Raw genomic sequence first — 25653 nt, forward strand, 5'->3', positions numbered from 1 at the left:
ACTTTTTTCTTCACCAATCTTTTAATGGTTTGAATTGATGATCTAATAGTTATTAAAACTAAGAAAAACGTTTGTTTGACACGGATTAAAAAAAAATTATTTGACACTACTTTTAATAATATAATAATATATATTATGATTTTAAATTAAAAATAATATAATTATAATAAAAATATTATTATTTAACCGTGTCAACCTAATTTGTTATCAAAGTATCACATCACTGCTCTAAAACTAAACATGCCGGAGATTTATGTGCCCAGAAAACCCTAAAATGGAATAGTAGATAATAATTTCAATTTTTTAAATCGAATAGATTAGAATTAAATGAAATACAGATTACTTAAAATTATTTCCCGTTACTAAAAATATGTTATAGCAATCTGAAAATGTTTTACCAAAACACACACGTAGGTTAAAAAGTAAGTCAGCAACATACGATAGCAATAGGTTTTCACAGTATATTTTTTAACAGTGAACTCTATTCAGTGACGTACGTAGAAAGCACACTAAGCAATTTCAAAAGATGTTGTTTTAACATTATGTTGGCAATAACAGTTAGCAGTTCGAGAAGTTCCTTAGAAAAGACACTGTCAAATTGCACCTTGTTGCACTTAGTGAATTTCATAAGGCGACGAAGGAATTGACTGTGAAAAAACTTAAGGAGTTTTTCTTTTTGGCTGCTTCTTCAGTTTCGTTAACTCTGTTGAGAGACAGAACCTTCAGGCAGAAGATAATTAGCTGGTGGGAGCATAGCAACAGCTCTTTTCTGAGGATCAGAATACTTTCTGTGCACTACCTTCAGCTCTTCTTCATCCCCAACCATGGAGTGGAAACTCACCAATAATCTAGAACATTCCCTGTTTGCAACAGACAAAACCAAATAGGATTAAAATTAAAGAAACAATATATAGAACGATTTTAGTAATACAATCCAAAAAAAGTTGGTATGTCCAATTCACTTACATAAGTTGTTCTTGTAAGTAACCTGTGTGCAACTTAAGTGTCTCATTCCAAAGGGGAGTCTTATTCAGAGTGCATCTAGCTGCGAAGACTGCTGAGGCAGCAATCATTGACGGGCAATACATTATGGTGGCATAGTGCACCAATCCCAGCTCAGACAGAAAATGAGCCATGTTTTCCAACTAAAAATGCAGACATTGAGCAGGAAATTCAGACAAGGCAGAAATTCAATAGCAAGAATTATAGTTCAAGAGATTTGAAAAAAAAAAGGCCAGACATACTAACTCACCTCCTGATCTGGGACTGTTGCCTTGATAAAACGAACCAGGAAAACAAGAGGTGTTGGCACAGTCAAAGTCCATTCCAGCTGATACAGTATGGTTTTCTCCATGACCAGTATCTGTTCATGAGTATAAGTTGTAAGGCAGACAATACCTTTAACCTGCAGTTCAAGACAAGTGTTATTCCCTTGATATTCATTGAAAAGGTAAACACATCAACGTAGTAAAAAATGTATATGTACACACACATATAAATACACACCTCAGGCGCCCAGATTTCTTCATACTTGGATGCCATCAGCATGGCACTGATGCCAACCAATTGCAGTTCCCCACTCCTTGGAATTCTCTTAACTGATAGGAACCGATCAATGATATTGATTGTCAAGTAAAGGGTCTCAAGTGAAAGGTTATATTTGGTGTTGACTTCGATCAGCCAATTAACCAGTATAGCTCTCGACCTCTCATTTATCTCAGGTTGTGAGTCTATGTAGTCATGAGGGCGGTTCTCATTCTTCATGTATCAAAAGCACGTTTACATATATTAAATTTATCTCACTTCAAACACAGCATACGAAATGGATCAAGGGAATCGCGTTTGTTACCTCAACAAGCTTATAGAACCTGTAAAGGTCATCAATATACTCCACAGCAGCTAGCTCATTGTCAACATCACCAGCATCAATGTCAATAATCTGCTCCTTCGGTTTGTTTGTTATGCCGCTTGCTGCCTGCAATAGTTTCATAAGAACTTCTTGTCAAGGTTCTTAATTTATGTTCATTTTATTTTTACTTTGATTTTCTCAACTTATACCTTGCTTCGAGCCGTGAGCACTGAAGTAAAAGCGTGTGAATTCTTCTTAGAGTTGTCATCTCCTTCCCTTGTTTTGTCTTTCCGAATCTTCTTATCTGGGATAGCTTCCTTGTCGATGGGTTTCTCAGGTTTTGGTTTTACAGTGACTTTTCTCTGGCCCCGTTTTTGGACCACTCTTTTGGTCGGTGCAACTGCATTAGAAACAGGTGGAAGTCCAGCCACATTGGCAGAAACCTGTTTCTTCAATTCCAAAACAACACTTAGTGACAACCTTATAGGATAATTAAACAAGTAATGTAAAGAGTATTTCACCTTGTTATTCTTATCAGTAGCTGCGGCTGCTGCTGCTTCTGCTTGTGCTTTGGCATGTAGAAGAGCTCCAAAACTCCTACAATTATCATAACAATGTCACCTTAATAATGAGTACGCCAGAGAGAGAGAGAGAGAGAAGAAGAAGAAGAAGAAAAAAATCACCTTGTGATGGGTCGATTAGGTTTGACTTCAACTTCTCCTATATTGGCCAAATTCCCAATATCACCTAACGCCTTGCGGTTCCTTCTTTTCGCTGCACACTGCTGTTTCCCTCCTTTCACTACTGCTTCATCTATGGATTAAAAAAAACTCATTCACGTAGCTTTGAATCGAAACACAGACTAACATGCAAAACCTAAGATAATTCCAAGAACAGAAAGATAAACCCTTTCATGTTTTCATCCAACGGAAAAGAAACCAACCCTGAAACCCCAAGATCCAACTAAAAACAAAATTTGCACCAAGACCCCAGAGGATGAGACAGAAAAGATTCAATCAATCTTATTTTGACAAGAACAAGAAACAACCCAAAGAAACCAGCAGGGCAGCATCATCGTACGATCAAAGAGTGTACATGCAATATTAAAAAAGGACAAATACAAACATACCTGCGCCCTGTTGTTTAACGGCGATTCTTGATGCCATTCGGAAAACTCTTTTTTTTTTCTTAAGTTGAGACAAAGAAGTATAATCTCCTATAGGGTAGAATATTTGGCCCTCTCTCCCTTTCTCTATGATCACTGTCAATGATACGAGAGAGGACACTTTGCCTTCAACGGTCAATTTTTTTTAACCACTTCTTAAGCGTTTGGTTTTGCATTCATATGATATATATACACATATTATATAGCCGTTGAATATTTAAAAATAATCAATAATAATTAATGGGAAACGAGGAGAAAAGGGTGTAATGAACTCCCAAGGAAAATAATAATATCGGGTTGGAAGGAAATTCCAACTTTGTGTAAAACAAAACATGTAATACGCTAGAGACAAAGGCATAACGTACACATGCATACGTGAGTGATCATACTCTCAATGCAATTTTATTTTTTGTACTCATTCAATACAACAAATATTTCAGGTGCGAATATAAAATTTTTTAGATACCAAATATATAAAACATATTTATATTTAAAAAAATATTTAAAATTATATATTAATTTAATATATAAAAAAGAACATTGGGAGTTAATATCATCCTTCTTTATCCCTCACTCATTTTTTCCTTTATAAAATATCAAAGTTTATTTTCGTATGACAATTTTATCCATATTTTGTCAAATGAATATAATCTGTGTCAAAATTACTCGTGATGTAGAAAAGTGAAACATATGAATAAGGAAAAAAAATATAAGAGAATATTTATAAAGAAAATACTTTTTTGACACTATTCACAGAGTTCACGTCCTACTTTTAAAAATATTTTGATTATTAAAAAAAATAAATTTTATATTTGTAAAAAAGGAAAAAAAAAATTAAATGATAAAATAGTAGATTTGGAAAAATTTGTTGGATGTGAAAATAATAATGTCCTACTCATAAACTTATAAAATATATAAAGTGATACTCTAGCAAGTCAGGTCTGCTAATGGATGGCAATTTAACTCGTCTCTTTTGACCTTGATTATTATAAAAAACAAGTCTTCATTCTTAATTATTTACATTTTTTGTATAATTATGCATTCGTGATCTCAATAATCTTTGTCTTAATAAAAGTGATTTGAGATTTGGTGTTATTATCATCCATTTACTCAGGGAAAATAGCTTCAATAAAAGAAAAGCTAAAAAACAGTTTAGTAAGTTCTAACAATCTTCGTTGGCATTGTATTTTAATATTTATTATAGTTACACGGTTCTGATCTTCGACCGGTCTAATAGGAAGAATTAGGTTTTTCAATTGTATTTCAATGTATATACAAAATAACTATATAAACATTTTATTTAGAAATTACAAAAACTATTGAATACAATAGACACTCAATTCCCTTTTTTTAAATTAAGTTATTGAACCAAAAATTAATCATATATTAAATACTTAAAACTTATTTATTTTTTTAAAAAACATTCTATCTTTCTTCTCCTTCTGTCTCCTTTCTTTAACAATATACATTTAATCTAATTACATAAATAAGGTTAAATAAGAGTTTTTTTTGCTAGCATTTCTCTTAATTTTAGTAGACGTAGATTAGCGCATTAACTCCGAATGCATTTTAAAGTTAACCATAACAACAGTTTTCTAATATATGATATAAAAAAAAGTGAGGGTATTTATATATGTTGTAAGGATTTATTTTGGAGAAAACCTTTCTCATCATTTTTTAATATACACATTCGTTTATTTCTCTTAAAAATTTAGTTAAATATATTTTTCGTTCTTAAATTATCATAAAAAATTATATTTCATATATAAATTAAACGGTTAAATATGTTTTTAGTTTTTCAACTATCAAGCAATTTTATTTTTCATTCCTCTTTCAAACTTTGATACACTTTGATCCTTCTCTTTAAAGAAACTATAATTTTTCGTTCTCCAAAATCAATGTCGTTAAAAATAAGCTAAGGTGGCTAACGGTGGTCAGCGACATCATTTTTTTTTCTGAGTCAATCTTTTCCCCTGCTTCTCTCCCTTTGAATCTCTTCATTACTCAGCCGCTCAACACCCAGAATGACTAAACACTCATCCAGAGCGTCGCGGACACTGCTGTAAACCTTAAGACACTCTCATAACCAGAGCTGTCGTCGTGCAAGCCGAACGAGAGTGAAACCCTCCTGATCGAACCGTAATGGCTCACGGCGTCGAGCGGGATCGTGCTGCAAATCAGCACGTGCCGTATCTCGTCCTCCAATCGCGACATCGCAAGTTGAATCACATTTTCTGCCCGGTCCATGATGACGGTCTAGTGGATGATCTCGTCAATCGTGGAAAAGTACTCAACGAGATTGTTAGGAGGGTTGAAGAGAGAAGTGGATTGGCGCGAAGGCTCGTCGGAGAGGGATGCGTCGGCAAGAATCACTTTCTTTGCGGCTTCAAAGTGGTCAAGTTCTTCCTCTTCACAGGATTTAGAATATTCACCATTTATTAGGTCGGAGATGTTGGATAGTCGGTTATCGAAGATGATGACAGAATTTAACAACGAACTTCTCAAAATTAAACTCTTGTAATTACCACAATCACATAGTCTTCGATTTATAACAACGTTAATAAATTAACATTATTGCGATGAGGACGACAAGTGGCCTCCAAAACAAAATCCAGTACTATACCTAAATTCATATATCAAAATTCATTTAGCAGTCAAATCAAGAACATAATTTCAACACAACACAAAACCAGATCCAGAAATATATCATCATCTTAAAACCCTTGAGGAGAGAAGAAAAACACTCATACCTTCAAGGAAGAAAACATAACAAAGGGGAAGGACATGAGTGTCAACGTGGGAAACCTAAGAAAAAAAATCATACCTTTGGCGACTCTGAGGCTCTTCACTTCAAAAAAATCAGCACAGTACAATGGCGAAGAGTAGAAGAAGGAGGGGATGATTGACCTTGTCCCATCATCAATCGATACAAACTGTGACTTGGGGATCGTTAACGAACTGATGAACAATAAGAGTGGAAGAAGGAGGGAGAGAAGATGGGCGTGAAAATGTAAGGATGGAGACGAAAGGAGAGGGAGGGAGAGAAGCAAGGAAAGATTGACGAGTCAGAAAAAAGAAAATATGATTTGGCACACACTTAGCCAGCCTAGCTTATTTCTAACGGCGTTAGTTTTGGAGAACGAAAAATTACAGTTTCTCCAAGGATAAGGATCAAAGTATACCAAATTTTGAAAAAGAAATTAAAACAAGAACGCTTGATAGTTGAGTGACAAAAAACATATTTAACCCTAAATTAAATTATAAAGTGTTTAATTCCTCTAAATATTAACAAATAATATGTAAACTGTTTTTTTAAGTAATAATAAATTAAAATATAAACTATATATATATATATATATATATATATTGGAGAAATAGGTTTACATTACCTTCACGAAGTTTGAGAACAAAATACTTTGTAATTTAATTTATAAACTAAACATAATTTTTCATCATAATTTAAAAACATGAACATTATTAATCCAAAAATTTGTTACAACACTAAAAAAGGAAACAAGATTTATCGACAGAAAAATTTGTCGGTAATGTGAAATATTCATTGGTAATGCATGGTTATCGACGAATTTTCAATGGTCGAAAATTCATCAATAAATACCTTATTAAAAAACATTACTAAAAGATAATGGTCGTTGATAATTACCGAGGGTTATGGGTCGTTGGCAATGAAATATGAAACATGCGGACATTACTAACGATCAATATTTGCTGGTAATGCAATCAATATGTTTTGCATTACTGAGGGATATTCGTCGATAAGTCCGTCGGTATTAACCAAAACAGTTTCAAGTGCTATTATTAATATTTCTTACCCACCACTATATATACCTACCAAGTAAGCAATTAATGCACTCAGAATTATCAATTCAGACAATTTGCTCAATATTGAAACAAATAGTTATTATATGATTGTTCAAGCAACAGATAAAACAACTAAGTTTTAAAATAAAAAAGCAACACATAAATGTTTTAAAAAGTTCATCAACTCCTAGTAGTCATCATAATCATCAAAATCTTCTTCTTGTAGAGGCAATTGTTGGGGAGGCAGTTGTTGTTAAACAAATGACGACATTGGGGTGGGCTGCATTGGTGGGCATTCTTGCTGGAAAAATGATGGGGTGGACTGATTCTGTCTTTGCTGAGGTAATAATGTCATGACCAGATTTTCAAGATTCTCACATCTTTGTAGAAGTGCATCATAAGCCTGGTCACGAGCTTCTAGTTTATGTCGATATTGCTCTCATCAAAAGTGTTAGATGCAGATGGTTGGTGTCTCAATATGCCTCTTCCAGCACTATAATTGATAGTAAGTTGTCTTGCTCCATATAATCGTCCTTTCTTCTTAACACCGATGACATCAACCCAACACTGGGTCTTGATGATGTCATCGTCACTAGTATCTACTCTTGATCCATCATTAGGAGTAAATTCTATCTCAGATTTGGCCTATGAGAGTCTAAGGGAGAAATCTTCTTGTTATATAATATACAAAGTGTTAGTAACATGAAGTTCAAAGTATGAAAGAAATAAATAATAGAAGATTGAATATTGTTGAAAAGTTGACTTATAATAGTCTTGGAAGACCTCTCACCAACATATGCGTCAATGCCCTTTCGAAGATGAATTAGTGTAAATACCTCATCAACGTGTGTCAATACCCAATTTCGTCCGGGTAAATAAATTCATCACAAAAATAAATAAAAAAAAAGAACAAAAGAATAAAAAAAATATTATTTGCACCCCCAAATTAAATTTTTATTCCTTAATTCAATGGTCCAAAATAATCTCACTTTTTTACCTCCTCACCACCCATTTTCTCTTATCACACCCCACTCTCCACATCACCATCCACCTCACCCTCCGTATCACATTCCACATCATCTACCTTTTTCATTTACTTTTTCCACCTCATTTCCTTATTAATTTTTATATATCATCTTTTCTAATTATTCCACTTACATTTTTTAATTATATCTTCTTCATCAACATTTTTTATGATTTCACCTACTTTCTCTATCCACTTTTTATATTATTTCTTTCACTTATTTTCCACATTAACTTTTACTATTTCCTATATTTTATTTCACCTACTTTTTCCATCCACTTTTTATATTATTTCTTTCACTTATTTTTTACTATTTTCTATATTTTATTTCATCTACTTTCTCCACCAACTTTTTACATTATTTCTTTCACTTATTTTCCACGTTAACTTTTTATTATTTACTCTTTTTTATTTCACCTAATCTCTCCACCAACTTTTTATATTATTTCTTTTACTTATTTTTCACTTTAATTTTTTTATTTTTCCTCTCATTTTTTAAAAAATTATATTGTATTTAATACTCTCTCCATCCTTAACTCTATAAATACCCACATTCTTCACTCCTTTTTCACTCACACAATTACACAATATCCATCTTTTCTTTCTAACACCAAACCTCTTCATTTCCATCCAAAAACTCTACTTCATTCTTCTCTCCCACACTACATATCTTTCCACACATTCCTTATCTCCCCAATTATCATTCTTTTACACACACCACACATGAAACACTTCAACACACCTCTTCTCCTCCATATCAACATCTACATCTCTTGAAACCTCTATTTTCACTCGCATCTTGATCGGACTATCATTGTCTTCTCATCCAGGTTCTTATCCCTTCACCTCTTCTTTTTGTTTTGAATTATCTTATTAAATTTGGTTTTATTGTTCCATAATTATTTTTATTGTTTTTTATTCTAAATTTTCATTTATAACCAATTTGGTTTTTTATCTCTAAAAAAAACACAAAAATATCAATTATCATGTCAAGTTTCAGATTTCCTTGATAATTCAATTTTTCATAATAATAATTATTGTCATGTCAAGTCTCAAACTTGCTTGATAATTACGTTTTTCATAATAATAATTTCATCAAGTCTCGTACTTGCTTGATAATTACATTTTTCATAATCATTTTGATTATCATGTCAAGTCTTGGATTTGCTTGATAATTAAATATAAAAAATTAAAAAAATGTAGTTTTCTTGCAAGTAAATTTAAATATTTGTGTAATTATTTTTTCATCTTAATCTTTCTCAATCATGTCAACTATGTAAAAAAACATCATAAAAATTACAAAACTTTTTTTAGAAAAACTGTAAAAATAATTTTATTATCTATTTTGTTTTATATCCAACTTGTTGATTACATTATGATAACTTTTTCTTCAAGATAATCCAAAAATACTAAAAAAAACCATAAAATCCCAAAATAAAAAATATCAATCGCTTTCAAATCAAGAAAAATAGTCAGAATTACGTGATCCTTGATTCTCCATCAAGAGTGGAGATACGTAGGAGCAAGACTAGTCCTTGTCAGGTTCACTTCCCAAAATCTAAAATAATTTCAAAACAAATTTTCAAACAAACTTCTCAAACAGTTTCAAAAGAACTACGTAACCCTGATTTCTCACTCTGAACGAGAATACGTAAGAGTAAGGTCAATCCTTGTCATGCCCAAAAAACTAAAAAATATATTTTGTTCTTTGGAGTTTTATTTTAGGGGATAGTTAAACATTTTGAAAACCACATCACATTCGCCTATTTAGTTAAAGGGACTGCCTTCGGGCATGCGCTGTAGGGTGCTAATACCTTCCCTATGCGTAACCGACTCCCGAACCCAGAATCTGGTTTTCGTGGACCGTGCCTTTCTTTACGGTTTTCTCGTAGTTTTCCAGAATAAACTATGGTGATGACTCCAAATCTCTTTTTCTAAACCCGTTTCTCTTTTGGGTCGTCGTCCCGTCGCGATTCCGATTGCGACAGATGGCGACTCCACTGGGGAAATAGAGAGTCAGGCCATTTAATTAAATGCGCGAATTTGATGTGGTTGTGCTTTATGTTTTTGTCCCCTTTCTTTTTCATATTTGTATTATTCTCGTTTGTGTTTTATATTTGTCGGATATTGAACCCTAGGCTAGAAAACATGTTTATATCAGTCTGAGATTTTTTCTGGTTATTTTGCAGGAGATGGTGAGATTGCATATAGTTGACCTTGAATCCGAAGCAGTGAACCTTTACTAGGGCCCGAAGGGAGAAATGTGTATTCCTGTAACCCTCACACTGTTTGTTTCCTTTTGTTTAAAACATTGACATTGCACTTTCATACTATGCACTTGTAACACCCCTTACGGAGTGCCACTAGAAAATAACAAAATCCAAAATTTTACGCCAATTTTTTTTTAAATTAACATCGCGAAACTAAACCATCAAAAGTTTAAGCGTCTTACAAGTTAAAACCTTACAAATATCAAATTCATTATTCAAAGACATAAAATTACTTTAAAAACATGATAAGTCCCCCATAGTTATTCCCATAACTCTCGTCGTGCTACTTCATCTTTGCCTTATCTGCAACGCCATCTACTCCCGTACAAGTACGATCATCGTAGGTTGAACCATAACCACAAAATGAAAGGGTGAGTAACTAAGAACCTAACATAGCATATAATTTCAATATTAAAATATCATAACTTAGATGATCTTAGTCACAACCTTACAATACAACACAATATTCCATTCATAACTTAGACCATCACCACCCAGACTATCAAAGTCACCACATTACAATACGTCACAGTATTAAACTCACAACTCAAATCATTTACACAAGCTTCTGTTGTTTCCATGAATTTTGTCGTACCAAACCTGTTTCGCAAAATAGGACGATTCGAGTCGTCTTCCATCGCAACTTCAGACCTATCTCCCAGACTCCTCAAGGAATTACGAGTAAAAACTTCGGTTAGGCGCACCCACCGAGCACTATACTCACACGAGCCGAAGTCATTGGGCGAGACATCCAACCATCTCTAGTCCCCGCGCACGAGGAAAGGGTGACACTCGAACCTCAGTCTCCGCAGAGACTCAACACACTATCGTATCGCAATACGAATACCATCGATTCAACAAAAATTCTAAGGAAATGACAGAACGCTTGCTCTCACAATTTTACCATCACAACCATCACCATCATATATAAAGTCAACTAAATTCATTGACTAACAAATAATTAAATAACTTAATTTAATTATTTATCCTACTGTCGCACCCCTCTGAAATTACTAATTTCACACTTCCATCAACTAGAACAACATTTCTAGTGCACCCCCACTTTTTAATTAATACCCAACATAAAGAAAAACATAATTCTAATACACCCTTTTTTTTTTCTCTAAACACACTCCCTTATATATCTACATTTTCAAGTGAACCCCAAAATCATTAAATTACATTTTCTCTTACTTCCAAGTAGATCCTACATGAAACCACCAAACTCTCTCCTTCTCCCTTACTTTTACGTAACTCTTCTTTCATTCTCTCTTCATCTTTTGTTTTTCATTTAACTACACCAAGTCCACCTCACCCCCTTTTCTCACCAAGCAAAACCGTGGACCCCACTCCCATTCTTCTACTCCTTTTAATCTATTTTATATATTAAAACCACAACTTCACTCCATGCACCAATCTCATTTACGTAGCACCTCTTCTCACACTTCCACTTTCTTCTCTTTTGACTTTTCAACCACACCTTACTTCTACCTTTTCAAATTTCATTTCATTCTTCTCTCTTGCACCAACACCATTTACGTAACCCATCATTCCTTCATTTTTTTTTCTTTGCTTTCAAAGGTCATCCCAAGCTTCTTCCTTCACGGTCTTTGGTCCTCTTCCAGCACCTTTCTTTTTTTCTTTGCCACTTTTACATCAACCAAGCCATACCCATCTCCATCTTCCATCATGTTCTTCTTCTATCCAAGACATCAAACTTTCATTCTTCTTCACTGTTTTTCATCAAACACATGTACCCCAACTCACCAAACATCTCTTTCACTCCTCTCATTCTCATAATTCATTCTTTCCTCTTCCAACAATGGAAGAGAATTCTCAATTGTTGAAATGTCAAATGTAATATTTATTTATCTTAGGAGGTGCCTAACTTGTGTCTTTAGGATGTGCCTAACTTAGGTTAGGATGTGTCTAACTATTAGGTTTATAGTTCTATAAATAGGTAGTATGTTGTAATAAGAAAGATGGAAGAAATATAGATTTCATTTCACACCTCTTACCCACACTCTTGGTTAAAGAGTGTAGATAAGTGCTCTCAACGAGTAAAATTGAATGCTGTCCACACTGACCTTTGCTTGTTATTTTACTCATAAATCTTTGTACATAACTCCAAATGAGTTGATTTCTTTATTTTTTGGAAACTAGACTAAAAAATATTTCTTTGGATACCAAACTCGAAATTTTTGGACAATAGTGCCAGCTGGAGTAAAATTATTAAAATCGAAAATTTAATCTTGCTTTGGTATTCTCAGCTTCGACCTTTGTTGATTGTTTTGTTCATTACTCTCTCTACCAAACTCCAATTGAGTTTATTATTGTTTTGCTGGAAATTAGACTCATACATCTTTCTTTGGACACAAAACTCGTAATTTTTTGGATAGCAGGGCTAGCTGCAGTAAAATTAATAAAATTAATCACTCTTTGGTATGCTCAGCTTTGACCTTTGATGACCATTTTACTCATTACTCTCTCTACCGAACTTCAATTGAGTTGATTTTTGCTTTGTTGGAAACTTGACTCAAATATCTTTCTTTGAAAACAAAACTCGAAATTTTTGGACTATAGGGCTACCTGCAGTAAAATTAATAAAATTGAAAATTTAATCACGCTCTGGTATGCTCAGCTTTGACCTTTGATGACTATTTTGCTCATTACTCTCTCTACCGAACTTCAATTGAGTTGATTATTGATTTGTGAGAAACTAGACTCAAATATCTTTAATTTGACTACTCATACGACTATTTTGGACTTCGGGAAGGGTCTCAAATAAATCTGGAAAAACTCACAAAAGTTCATTTTTAGCTTCTGCGTATTATACCCAAAAACTTACAACCCAAAAGAAAAGTACATGCCTCAACATGTTAACTTTAATCCCAACACACAAGGAAGAAAGCATGCAACAACATTATATTGTTACCTTGTACCCATCATACACTATGTTATATCCCAAGTTAAACCCCTTACCTCAATTCCAAGCTAGCTTCCAAAGGCTCTTAGGTTTCCTTTTCTCACTAGACAACAAGCTTCCACTCCTTTGGTCTCCTACAAGTGATGTCCAAAAACTCCAAGGCTAGGGTGACTCTTCCTTTCTCTCCCAACTTGGTTGCTCTCCAAAATCTCTTTTCCACTCTCCCAGCTCTAACCTCTCCCCAAGGTCACTTTGAAGCCTCCTAAGTCTAGAAAACATGTACCCACCAAAGCAAGTGAAACACAATATATGCCCACCCAAGCAAAGTGGAAAACAAGAAAAAAAAGGAAATGGTCCAAGCACTCACATAAATGAGGGAGTAATGGGAATAAAAGTTCCCTCTTGGAATCAAATAATGAAAGCATTAACCTAAGTGCTTCCCTCAACATCAATAATATAACATCCTCCTTTTCTTTCATCATTTATGCATGAAAAGCAAAGTGAAATAAGGCTTTGGAAAGCCATTCACGTTGCACACCAACTCTTCATGGCCAACCACATTTAATTTCCTCTTTCTTACCTCAACGTGGGACCCACATGCCAAGGTGGAAATTAAAAGGAGCTAGTCTGGTGAAGGTGCCCCTTTCATGGGATGCCCGAATTGTCTTTGAATAAAAAGAGGGTTGCAATTGATGCAATACCAGACACCTATGAGAGGTACATTGGGAAAGCTGCCACAATGTTGGATAGACTGTTTAATCCCAAGCCAAGGTGTAAGTTTTATGAGTTTTTGGGTATAATACGCAGAAGCTAAAAATGAACTTTTGCGATTTTTCCCAGATTTATTTGAGACCCTTCCCGAAGTCTAAAATAGTCGTATGAGTAGTCAAATTAAAGATATTTGAGTCTAGTTTCTCACAAATCAATAATCAACTCAATTGAAGTTCGGTAGAGAGAGTAATGAGCAAAATAGTCATCAAAGGTCAAAACTGAGCATACCAGAGCGTGATTAAATTTTCAATTTTATTAATTTTATTGCAGCTAGCCTTGTAGTCCAAAAATTTCGAGTTTTGTTTCCAAAGAAAGATATTTGAGTCTAGTTTCCAACAAAGCAATAATCAACTCAATTGAAGTTCGGTAGAGAGAGTAATGAGTAAAATGGTCATCAAAGGTCAAAGTTGAGCATACCAAAGAGTGATTAAATTTTCAAATTTATTAATTTTACTGCAGCTAGCCCTGCTATCCAAAAAATTACGAGTTTGGTGTCCAAAGAAAGATGTATGAGTCTAGTTTCCAGCAAAGTAATAATAAACTCAATTGGAGTTTGGTAGAGAGAGTAATGAACAAAACAATCAACAAAGGTCGAAGCTGAGAATACCAGAGCAAGATTAAATTTTCGATTTTAATAATTTTACTCCAGCTAGCCCTGTTGTCCAAAAATTTCGAGTTTGGTATCCAAAGAAATATTTTTTAGTCTAGTTTCCAAAAAATAAAGAAATCAACTCATTTGGAGTTATGTACAAAGATTTATGAGTAAAATAACAAGCAAAGGTCAGTGTGGACAGCATTCAATTTTACTCGTTGAGAGCGCTTATCTACACTCTTTAACCAAGAGTGTGGGTAAGAGGTGTGAAATGAAATGAAATCTATATTTCTTTCATCTTTCTTATTACAACATACTACCTATTTATAGAACTATAAACCTAATAGTTAAACACATCTTAACCTAAGTTAGGCACATCCTAAAGACACAAGTTAGACACCTCCTAAGATAAATAAATATTACATTTGACATTTCAACAAGAGGGTATTGAGAATTATCTTCCATTGTTGGAAGAGGAAACAATGAATTATGAGAATGAGAGGAGTGAAAGAGATGTTTGGTGAGTTGGGGTATATGTGTTTGATGAAAAACAGTGAAGAAGAATGAAAGTTTGATGTCTTGGATAAAATGAAACTCCAAAGAACAAAATATATTTTTTAGTTTTTTGAGCATGACAAGGATTGACCTTGCGCTTACTTATTCTCATTCAGAGTCAGAAATAAAGGTTACGTAGTTCTTTTGAAACTGTTTGAGAAGTTTGTTTCGAAATTATTTGAAAATTTGTTTTGAAATGATTTTGGATTTTGGGAAGTGAACCTGACAAGGACTAGCATTGCTCCTACGTATCTCCATTCTTGATGGACAATCAAGGATCACGTAATTCTGACTATTTTTCTTGATTAGAAAGTGATTTATATTTTTGATTTTGGGATTTTATGTTTTTTTAGTATTTTTGGATTATCTTGAAGAAAAAGTTATGATAATGTAATCAACAAGTTGGATATAAAACAAAATAGAGAATAAAATTATTATGAAAAACATAATTGTCAAGCAAGTTCGAGACTTTACATGACAATAATTATTATTATGAAAAATTGAATTATCAAGCAAATCTAAGGCTTGACATGATAATTGATATTTTTGTGATTTTTTTAGAGATAAAAAATCAAATTGTTTATAAATGAAAATTTAGAATAAAAAACAGTAAAAACAATTATGGAACAATAAAACCAAATTTAATAAGATAATTCAAAACAAAAGGAAGAGGTGAATGAATAAGAACTTGGATGAGAAGACAATGATAGTTCGATCAAGATGCGAGTGAAAATAGAGACTTCATGAGATGTAGATGTTGATATGGAGGAGAAGAGGTGTGTTGAAGTGTTTCATGTGGGTGTGTGTAGAAGAATGATAATTAGGGAGATAAGAAATGTGTGGAAAGATATGTAGTGTGGGAGAGAAGAATGAAGTAGAGTTTTGGGATGGAAATGAAGAGGTTTGGTGTGAGAAAGAAAATATGGATATTGTGTAATTGTGTGAGTAATAAAGGAGTAAAGAGAATGTGGATATTTATAGATGAGAGGAAAAATAAAAATGAGAGGAAAAATAAAAAATTAAAGTTGGTGGAGAGATTAGGTGAAATAAAATACAGTAAATAATAAAAGTTAACGTGAAAAATAAGTGAAAGAAATCATGTAAAAAGTTGGTGAAGAAAATAAGTGAAATAAAGTATAGAAAATAGTAAAAGTTAATGTGAAAAATAAGTGAAAGAAATAATATAAAAAGTGGATAGAGAAAGTAGGTGAAATAAAATATAGAAAATAGCAAAAGTTAATGTGAAAGATAAGTGAAAGAAATAATATAAAAAGTGGGTAAAGAAAGTAAGTGAAATCATAAAAAATGTTGATGAAGAAGATATAATTAAAAAATATAATTGGAATAATTAGAAAAGTTGATATAAAAAATTAATAAAGAAATGAGGTGGAAAAAGTAAATGAAAAAAGTAGATGATGTGAAATGTGATATGGAAGGTAAGGTGGATGGTGATGTGGAGAGTAGGGTGTGATAAGAGAAAAGGGATGGTGAGGAGATAAAAAAGTGTAAGATTATTTTGGACCATTGAATTAAGGAATAAAAATTTAATTTTGGGGTGCAAATAGTAAAACAAATAATATTTTTTTTATACGGTTGTTCTTTTTTTATTTATTTTTGTGATGAATTTTATTTATCCGGACCAAATTGGGTATTGACAACATGAACAACCGTCCAAGCTCTACTGCCTGTAAAATTATATATATATATATATATATATATATATATATATATATATATATATATATTGTCAAATAAGAGAAAGGTAAAAAAGCTAGAATTATTATTGAAACTTCCTAACATAAGACAATTACTCACTTGAGATATAAAAGTAGGAGTTTATTGTTGGTTATTACTGGTAATTTAAAAAATACACTAGTCATCTTAAACTTTATTGTTGTGGTAAGAGACTCATAAGCAACAACTTTAAGCTCACTCTTAATAGCATAATTTTTATATCGTTGTAATTTTTGTGGTATTTATTTTTATAATGTGTCAAAGACACTACCTGTGACTTGTACGTCGCCATCATCACTTACATCTAATGTGTGTTTTGCTTGCATGTTTAACTTTCTATTACCACGAATTAGGTTTGAGGTGTTAGGACATAACTGATGATTGTGATCTAGAACAACAGTTCTTATAAACCATTTTCCTTTTTTTTTCTTGCAACCGTTACTTTAGCTGGACATTCTTTTGTTTGACTTGGCAACGTTTTCAGCCCGTTCTAATGGAAGAGACATACTTTCATTCCCTTAAACAAACTAATTTCAAGTAATTCAATTCTTTTTTCTCATCTTTCTTAGGAGCCCTTATTCGGACATCGATGTCAGACCTTATCCCATAGTCGGTGCAAAATTTTTTGGCTTCTTCCATTGCATCAAAACACATGCACTATTAACACCAACTCCACATAATTCTCGTTCTCGCCATTAATTTGGGCATGATTGTATCCATATTTTGTGAAGTTCCCATGATAATGTTGTATATCATGATCATGGTGCACAAAAAATAACTATACTTAAGGTTGATCAAAGAAAAATTAGACCATGATTTCATATTTTTTAAGGTAACGTGAAACTTCTAAATTTAAGCCATACATAATAGAAAAAGAAACTTAGGTATCTTCATAAAAGAATATGGGATATGCATACTAAAATAAAAAATAAAAATAACAAATAAAAAGTAATGGTGACCGTGGTGGTCACTCTAGTGCACACGTTAAAGGAAACAACTATACCTCGAAGTGAAGACCTCAAAGTTAAAAGGAATTAATAACTGCGGAAATAAATGAAGGACTACACTTCACCAACTCTCAAACAAGGACATTAATATGAAGTTAAATGTAGGAGAACGAAGAAAATGAAGGTTAAAGGGAACAAAACTCATTTCCCTTTGTAAAGGTTCTTTAATGCAACAATGGTGGAAAAGAAAGCTCATTTCACAAGTTAATGTAGGGGCATTAATTATACTGTAATATTTCTTTTCCTTTATTAAATGTTTGTAGAAGATATGTGTCAAAAAGTAACCGTAGGAAGTGAGCTTACCTTCCGTCATTAAATACACCTTAAAGAAAGATAAAATAATAATTTTATATTAGAATAAAATATAATATTTGTTATCTCTTCATACATGGGAGGTGTGTAAAGTGTTACTATGAATGACACCTGGGAAATCATTACATTCCAGTTCATCATTACCACTCTCGTTTTCCTGAACAAACATCACCATTTTCATTTTCTCCAACTATTGTAATTTTTTGTATGGTGAAAAATTTATATCCCCTTCTGATACAAAGGTTATGTTACATAAAATTTATTTTTTTAGATACTCCAATTATAGATGGTGGAAAGGTCTTGTTATTGATGATGATGTCCTTTTTAAGCTTTCTTGAAGAGGTGTAATGCTACATCAACACTCATACCTGGTTCTGTAGAAAATGTTCAAGCTACGTTAATGAACAAGGTCAGTGATGAACCCCAAACCACTTAAGCACTTGTTCAGGATGTTGCTAAAGCAATATTAGACCGTGATTTCAAATCCAATCCCTAGAAATGGGCAGAAATGTTCATACAACACCATGGTCGAAATTTCATTTGGATATCCATCATTCACAGGCTCTGTATTCCACAATGCACTGATTTCCAAAGTGTCAATGTAACACGTCACACACCTCCCATATATAAAGAGGTAAGATATTATATTATATTTTTTCTAATATAAAATGATTGCTTTAGCTTTCTTTAAGGTGCATTTAATGAAAGAAAGGTTAGCTCACTTCCTACGGCTACTTTTTGGCACATCTCACCTACCAACATTTAATGAAGGGAAGGAAATATCACAATACAATTATTACCCCTATATTAACAAATGAAATGAGTTTTCTTTTCCATCCTTGTTGCATTAAAGAACCCCTACAAAGGGAAATGTGTTTTGTTCCCTTCAACCTTCATTTTGTTCATTCGCCTACATTAAACTCCATATTAATGTCTTGTTTGGAGGTTGGTGAGGTGCAGTCCTTCATTTATTTCCACAGTTATTACATTCCTTTTAACTTTGAGGTATTCACTTCTAAATATAGTTGTTTCCTTTAACGTGTGCACCAGAGTGACCACTATGGTCACCATTACTCTTTTATTTATTGCTTTTATTTTTTATTTTAGTATGCATATTTCATATTCTTTTATGCTGATATCTGTTAGAATTATTACTTATTGTGTATGATTTATGTGTGTATGAGTTGTGTTCAAGTGTGTTCCAACTAAGAGTGAGCTGGAAAGGAGTGTGATTAATTACTTTATTTTCTATAAATTTAAGTCTTAAACACCTCTACACTTACATTTATAAAAAACAAAGTAACTAACCACACTCATTTCCAACTCACTCTTAGTTGGAACACACTTGAACATAACTCATACACACATAACTCATACACAATAACCAATAATTCTAACAATACCCAAATTTCTTTTTCTATTATTTATGGCTTAAACTTAGATGTTTTACATTACATTAAACAATATGAAATCATGATCTAATATTTCCTTGATCAACTTTAAGTATAGTTATTTTTTGTGCACCATGACCATGGTATACAATATTGTCATGTGAACTTCACACAAATGTGGATACTATCGTGCCCAAATTTAATGATCGAATTAATGACGAGAATGAAAATTCTGTGGAGTTGGTGCAAGCAATGTATATGTGTTTTGATACAATGGAAGAAGGCAAGAAATTTTACACCGACTATGGGATAAGGTCTGGTTTCAGTGTCCGAATAAGGACTTCTAAGAAAAATGAGAATAAGGAATTGAATTACTTGAAATTAGCTTATTCAAGGGAAGGAAAGTACGTCACTTACATTACATCGAAGCTGAAAACACTGTTAAGTCAAACAAAAGAATGTCCAGCTGGATTAACAATTGCAAGAAAAGAAGGAAAATAAGTTATAAGAATTATTGTTCTAAACCACAGTCATGAGCTGTGTCCCAACACCTCAAACCTAATCCATGGTAACAAAAAGTTGAACATGCAAGCAAAACACACATTTGAGGTAAATGATGATGTCGGCGTACTTATGAATAAAAGTTTTCTTAGCATCGTGGGCGATGCAGGTAGATTTGAAAATATGCAATTTGTCGAGCGAGATGCACACAACTATATTGGGTAGCAAAGAAGATCATTATGTAAGGACAGTGGTGGTCAAACACTCTTACAACACTTTTCAAAGATGAAAGAATTAAATAACGACTTCTTCTACGAGATTGAAATGGACGAAGAAAAATGAAATTGTAGTGTTATTTACGCTGATGTTAGAAGTCGTGCTGCTTGTAAGGAATTCCGTGATGTTGTCTCCTTCGACACAACGTACTTAACATATAAGTACGACATGCTTTTTGCACCATTCATTGGAGTAAATCATGGACAATCTATTTTACTTGGTATTGGATTGCTTTCTTCATATGACACTTCGTCATTTGTATGACTATTTAGTTGTTGGCTTAGATGCATGCATAACAAGGCCTCCTTTAGGAGGTATTGTAATTGACCAATGCAGGACAATAACAAATGTCATTCAAGAAGTCTTCCCAAATACAAATCACAGGTGGTGTCTTTCCAAAATATTGGAGTCATCCATGCCAAAAAAATGAAATAAATCACCCAGAGGAACACACAAAATCACTCTGGGAGTTCAGTTGTCCTAGTTGGGGACCCATGTTAAGCTTTAGGTACAAACCAACAATAGGTCCATTGTAATTGATTACAAGCAGAGACCCCATAATCGATTACCAAGATTGACTTGGCCACCAATGGTCATGGACTTGACATGCCTTGGTTCAAACCACCTATATTGGCTTTTTTCTCCACAATTGAGTGCAACAAATTATGTTTTGATGTACTAGACACCACAAATCATGACGAAACTAAGTAATCCATGTCAAAAAATGAAAGAAATCACCAAGAAGGACATAAAATTGCTTTGGGGAGTCCAATTCTTCTAACTGAAGAGTTACGTTGAACTTTATGTACAAATTAGCAATAGGCCCCTGGTAATCGATTACCAGAGTTTGACTTGGCAATCAATGGTCATGGGCTTCTCCTTCCTTGGTCCAAATCACCATATGGGTTTTTTCCTCCACAATTGAGAGGCCAAACTATGTTTTAATGTACTAGACACCACAAATGATGACGAAATTGAGTCGTCGATGCCAAAAAATGAAAAAAGAAATACAGGGACACATAAAATCACTCTGGAAGTCTAATTCTCCTAGTTGGGAGTCACGGTTAACTTTATGTACAAACCAACAATAAGCCCTTGGTAATCAATTACATTACCAAGGCTTGACTTGGCCACCAATGGTCATGAACTTAACCTACCTTGGTTCAAACGACCTATTTGGACTTTTTTCTCCACAATTGAGTCGGCCAATTTGTATTTTGATGTACTAAACAACACCACAAACAATGACGAAAATGAAAAAAAAAATCACGTTAAGGGACACAAAATATCAATCTTAAGAGTCCAGTTCTCCTAGTTAGGGAGCCCAGTGCCTAACTTGGCAACCAATGGTAATGGACTTTACCTACTTAGTTCAAACCACTATATAGGTTTTTCTCTCCACAATTGAGTGAATCAAACTGTGTTTTAATATATATTAGACACCACAAGTCATGACAAAACTAAGTCATCCATGCCAAAGAAAAAATCACCTGTGGGACACAAAACATCACTCTAAAAAGTCCAGTTCTCATAACTAGGAAGTCATGTACAAGAAAAAATATTATTATATATGGAAAAAATCTGAATGTAGTATTCAAAATCTGTATGTAATACAATATTATCTACGGATTATATATGGGCAAAAATCCGCATGTAAAGTAGTCGTAAGTAAGATTTTATACGAAAAATTTCGTAAATAATTATATAAAAAAAATTCGCAAGTAATTGTATATGAAAAATTTGTAAGTAATTCCACACGAAAACGGTATATAATTACATATGAAAATATGAAAAAATTTGTATGTAATGTTGCTAACAGTTTTAAAAAGGTGTTTCGTTTAACGCTACACATACCACAACATAGATGTGTAATATACACACACAACCATCCACCAAAATAGCTTTCATTCAACACCATAGGAAGCATTTCACATTTAAAAACAAAATATATATATATATATATATATATATATATATATATATATATATATATATATATATATATTATAAACATCATTGTCAAGTAAGGGGAAAATATAAAAGCGAGAATTATTACTTAAACTTCCTAATATAAGATAATTATTCACTTGAGATATGAAAGTAGTAACTTTATTGTTGGTTATTGCTGCTAATTCAAAAAACACACCAGCCATCTTAAACATATACTAATTGGATCTAAAGTAAACATTTTAAAGTCCAATATTTTAAAACAATTTGCATACATTAACACTTGATAAAAACAAGAACAGACTCCATCACTAATACATGTATTTCTCGATCAAAATACTCAAGCATGTACGACCAAATTATTTACACCACAATAATTAATACCATTAACAAAGTGTTCCAAGAAAGCACTGCTGCACCGCTACCCTTGAGTTTTCACAAATTAACCATGATATATATAGACTCGTCACAACAGACTTTATTTCAATAAAACATTAACATGATCATGCACTGAGAGTCAAACAACATTATAAATAAACAAATAAAGCAGAATGGATTCAGTACCTTGGAGCCAAATTTGGATTTGCTACTGGGAATCTTTCACCTGCTTTGGGCAGGGGATAGTAAGGAAAACGGTGGAATGCTTATAAAAAGAGTCATTGTAGCATTGATAAGGAACATGATCTGCAACTGTCAAGAGATGGTTTAGCAGAAAGACGTATGCAAAAAATCACAGATGAGTAAATATTACCACAGAAATATTTCTAACATAATTTATTTGATAAAAAGTGACCACCGATATCAAACTTTCAATTACTAAGTTGAAATACATAAACTATATTAATTATAGAATTAATTGGTGGAATGTAATTGTTAAAGAAATATCTTACCCAGAAGGCTAAAGGAAATAATATGAAAAATCTAGAGAGAAAATTTAGCTACATTTCGAAATCTAAACATTGTGGTGTCACTATCTTATAGCTAAATTTGGACATTTATGAAGGTTTCATAGTAGGCAAGTGGCACAGTGTCACATCTATCATTTACTCATGTCACATCTATCGTGTCAAAAGTAGATGTATTAAGGCAGAAAGCAGATATATTAAGGCAGAAGGCTTATGTATTGAGGCAAAAAAAAACTAGAGAAACAAATCTATAAAAATGTCAAAAAGCATCTCAAATCAGTGATGGTATATTTCACAGAATGTTTTGAAAAAATGGTTAGCAAGTTTTAGCTGCATTGTTAAGATATTTTTCTTCATAATGTATTTGTAATAAGAACAACAGTGTATACTTATATTTAATTTTTTTGTAATGTTTACATAGCCATGATTTCAAAATAATATTAAGTATCACAACAAATCAAGATTACAATAGCAATGACGATTTAGAATCTCATTTAGTAAAAAAAAACAGACTAAGTTTTAAATAGCTGATTTGAAAGAAAAAAAGAAATTAAATTAATAGTTTTAAGAAATTAATAGAATGATTCTACACTTAACTCATTAAAGTAATAGAAATTTATTATATGCGTTTATACATCACTTTATGATTTTACAAAACTTCTCTCTTTACTGATATACATCACTTTCATTGAATCAATATTCTAAAGACAATCACATTTATTAAATAGAAACTAATAAATTAATAAGATTCATCTTCTAAACTACGAGATTGATTCAATGATAGGACTTGTCAAGATGGTTAAACTATCAGCAAAAGACTTAGAACATATTTTAATATAAGACTGAAAAATGTGAAAATATACCTTGATGAGAACTCCATTCTTTATCTGTGAATGGTTGTAAGGAAACGTTGTCTATCCATATTTCGTCGTCAGAGGTATTATTGCCCTACATAATTCATGATTTTGATGAGTTAAAACATCGTAGAAATTAAACAAGATACTTCTTTTAAGAAATAGATTTTAAAACCTGACTCAATCTCGTATAATCAACTTTATAAAATAAGATTTGTATTCATTTATATTCCATGAATTTATCGTAAAACTTCCAATAATTTCCATAAAATAAAAAAGTCTCTTCTACTCTTTGGCTTGGCTTGAGAATGACGTTGGTGCAAACGAGCATACAAGTCTTCTAGTATCTTTGCCCTCTTTGTCCTCGAGTGAATACCCTTAGTCTGTTACACTTCAGCCACCTTTTCATCTATCTTTGCCTTCTTTTCCACTTTTCTTATTCAAGCCGACTTTTAAGTTCCAATTACATGTAACAGTAGCCACCATCTAACAAACCAAACTCCGGAACAAATAGAAAAGAATAAACTTCCCTGTAAACCAGAAAGCAAGCAATTGGAAAAGTCAAGTTATTGTTTTTCTGTTGGCTTAAAACGTCCATATCAGAGAGAACATTATGAACTTCGATATTTGGCTTTTCCTTCTTTGTTCAAGTCAACTACACTATTCCAAAGAAGATTAATTCCAAGCAGCAATACGAACATTGAAAAATCTTCAGGCATCAACTACTAAGTTCGTGTGAAGCAGAGAAACAACAGAGGCAGAGAATCATTATAGACTTTGAAAAGAATTTCAACATTTCCTTACCTTTTATTTAAAATTAAGAAAAAAATTATCAATACTGCAATAATGTACAGGTGTGTAAATTGAAAATGAGGCATTCAACAAATATGCAATCATTGAAACACATGCATGTAGAAATGAATTGGTACTGCATCACCTGTCATGGGCATAAATAATCAAGTGAACTACTAATATTACTAATATTATGAGCAGATGAGCAGGTTGTGAGCTGATTTGGTGAAGCAAAAGTTGACATAAAATAAAATAAATAAGATTTGGTGAATCAATCTTGAGAACAAACCAACACCAGTAAGAATCACATTAATAACTAAGAATGGATTTAGGTCTTCTACATTTCTTCCAATTCATTAACTATTAGGAATTTCAGCACACAAAAGGGAAGGGACTATCAGTCAAATACAAACAATTTCACTACCTTTTCTGAACCTAATACAGTGAGTAAAGTACATTACTTAAGTTATCAAGCACTACAAGATAAAAAGGAAACAATCTTGAGAATCAATCAACACCAAAAAGGAATAAATCAAATGAAACTCCCAAAGATTATAGATAAAACCACCAACAAGAAAAAAAATAATAAACATGAAGAATAAGAAAAGGGGAATGAAAATATTCACGGGGTTTTATGAACTCGAAAAATATTCAAAATACCAATAAACTTGGTTTTGAAAAAATGGCACACAGTGCATCAAAATAAATTTATTACGTCACAACAATCCAAAAAATAATTAACTACAAAAAGAACACAAAAGAGCAAAGGAGAAAAGGTACAGACAAAATGGAAAAGGAAAAATAGAAAAGGCGAAGAGGAAAAGGAAAAAACGCGAAGGGAAAAGGAGAAAAGAGAAAGAAGAATATGTGTCTCGTAGGATTGCTTCGTCGGAGAAGATGACCTAAAAACAGAGAAGAAAAAGAGGCTGGAGAGAGAAAGCAGAAATGGAAAATAGCGCAGGG

At 32.7% G+C, this 25653-nt stretch overlaps 1 protein-coding gene across 13 annotated transcripts; it reads right to left on the reverse strand.

Moving 5' to 3' along the window:
* Nucleotides 1–415: 415 nt before the first annotated feature.
* On the reverse strand, nt 416–25653 carry LOC108345757 (G2/mitotic-specific cyclin S13-7). Of its 13 annotated transcripts, XM_017584494.2 has the most exons (9): nt 2979–3125; nt 2533–2662; nt 2371–2446; nt 2059–2298; nt 1850–1975; nt 1507–1758; nt 1253–1405; nt 967–1145; nt 416–860 (listed from the first exon to the last, which is right to left on the reverse strand). In XM_017584494.2, the coding sequence occupies exons 1-9, from the start codon at nt 3013–3015 to the stop codon at nt 698–700; spliced, it is 1356 nt and encodes a 451-aa protein (XP_017439983.1). In that variant the 5' UTR covers nt 3016–3125; the 3' UTR covers nt 416–697. The 13 variants fall into 13 exon arrangements, 1 of the variants encoding a protein (XP_017439983.1); XR_008246869.1 differs by lacking the exons at nt 416–860; nt 967–1145; nt 1253–1405; ... (3 more) ...; nt 2371–2446; nt 2979–3125 and adding exons at nt 22704–22829; nt 23908–23992; nt 24188–25653 and having other exon boundaries at nt 2541–2662; XR_008246870.1 differs by lacking the exons at nt 416–860; nt 967–1145; nt 1253–1405; ... (4 more) ...; nt 2533–2662; nt 2979–3125 and adding exons at nt 4843–5422; nt 22704–22829; nt 23908–23992; nt 24188–25653.

The sequence above is a fragment of the Vigna angularis genome, chromosome 2 (genome assembly GCF_016808095.1).
Source record: "Vigna angularis cultivar LongXiaoDou No.4 chromosome 2, ASM1680809v1, whole genome shotgun sequence".
NCBI lineage: Eukaryota > Viridiplantae > Streptophyta > Magnoliopsida > Fabales > Fabaceae > Vigna > Vigna angularis.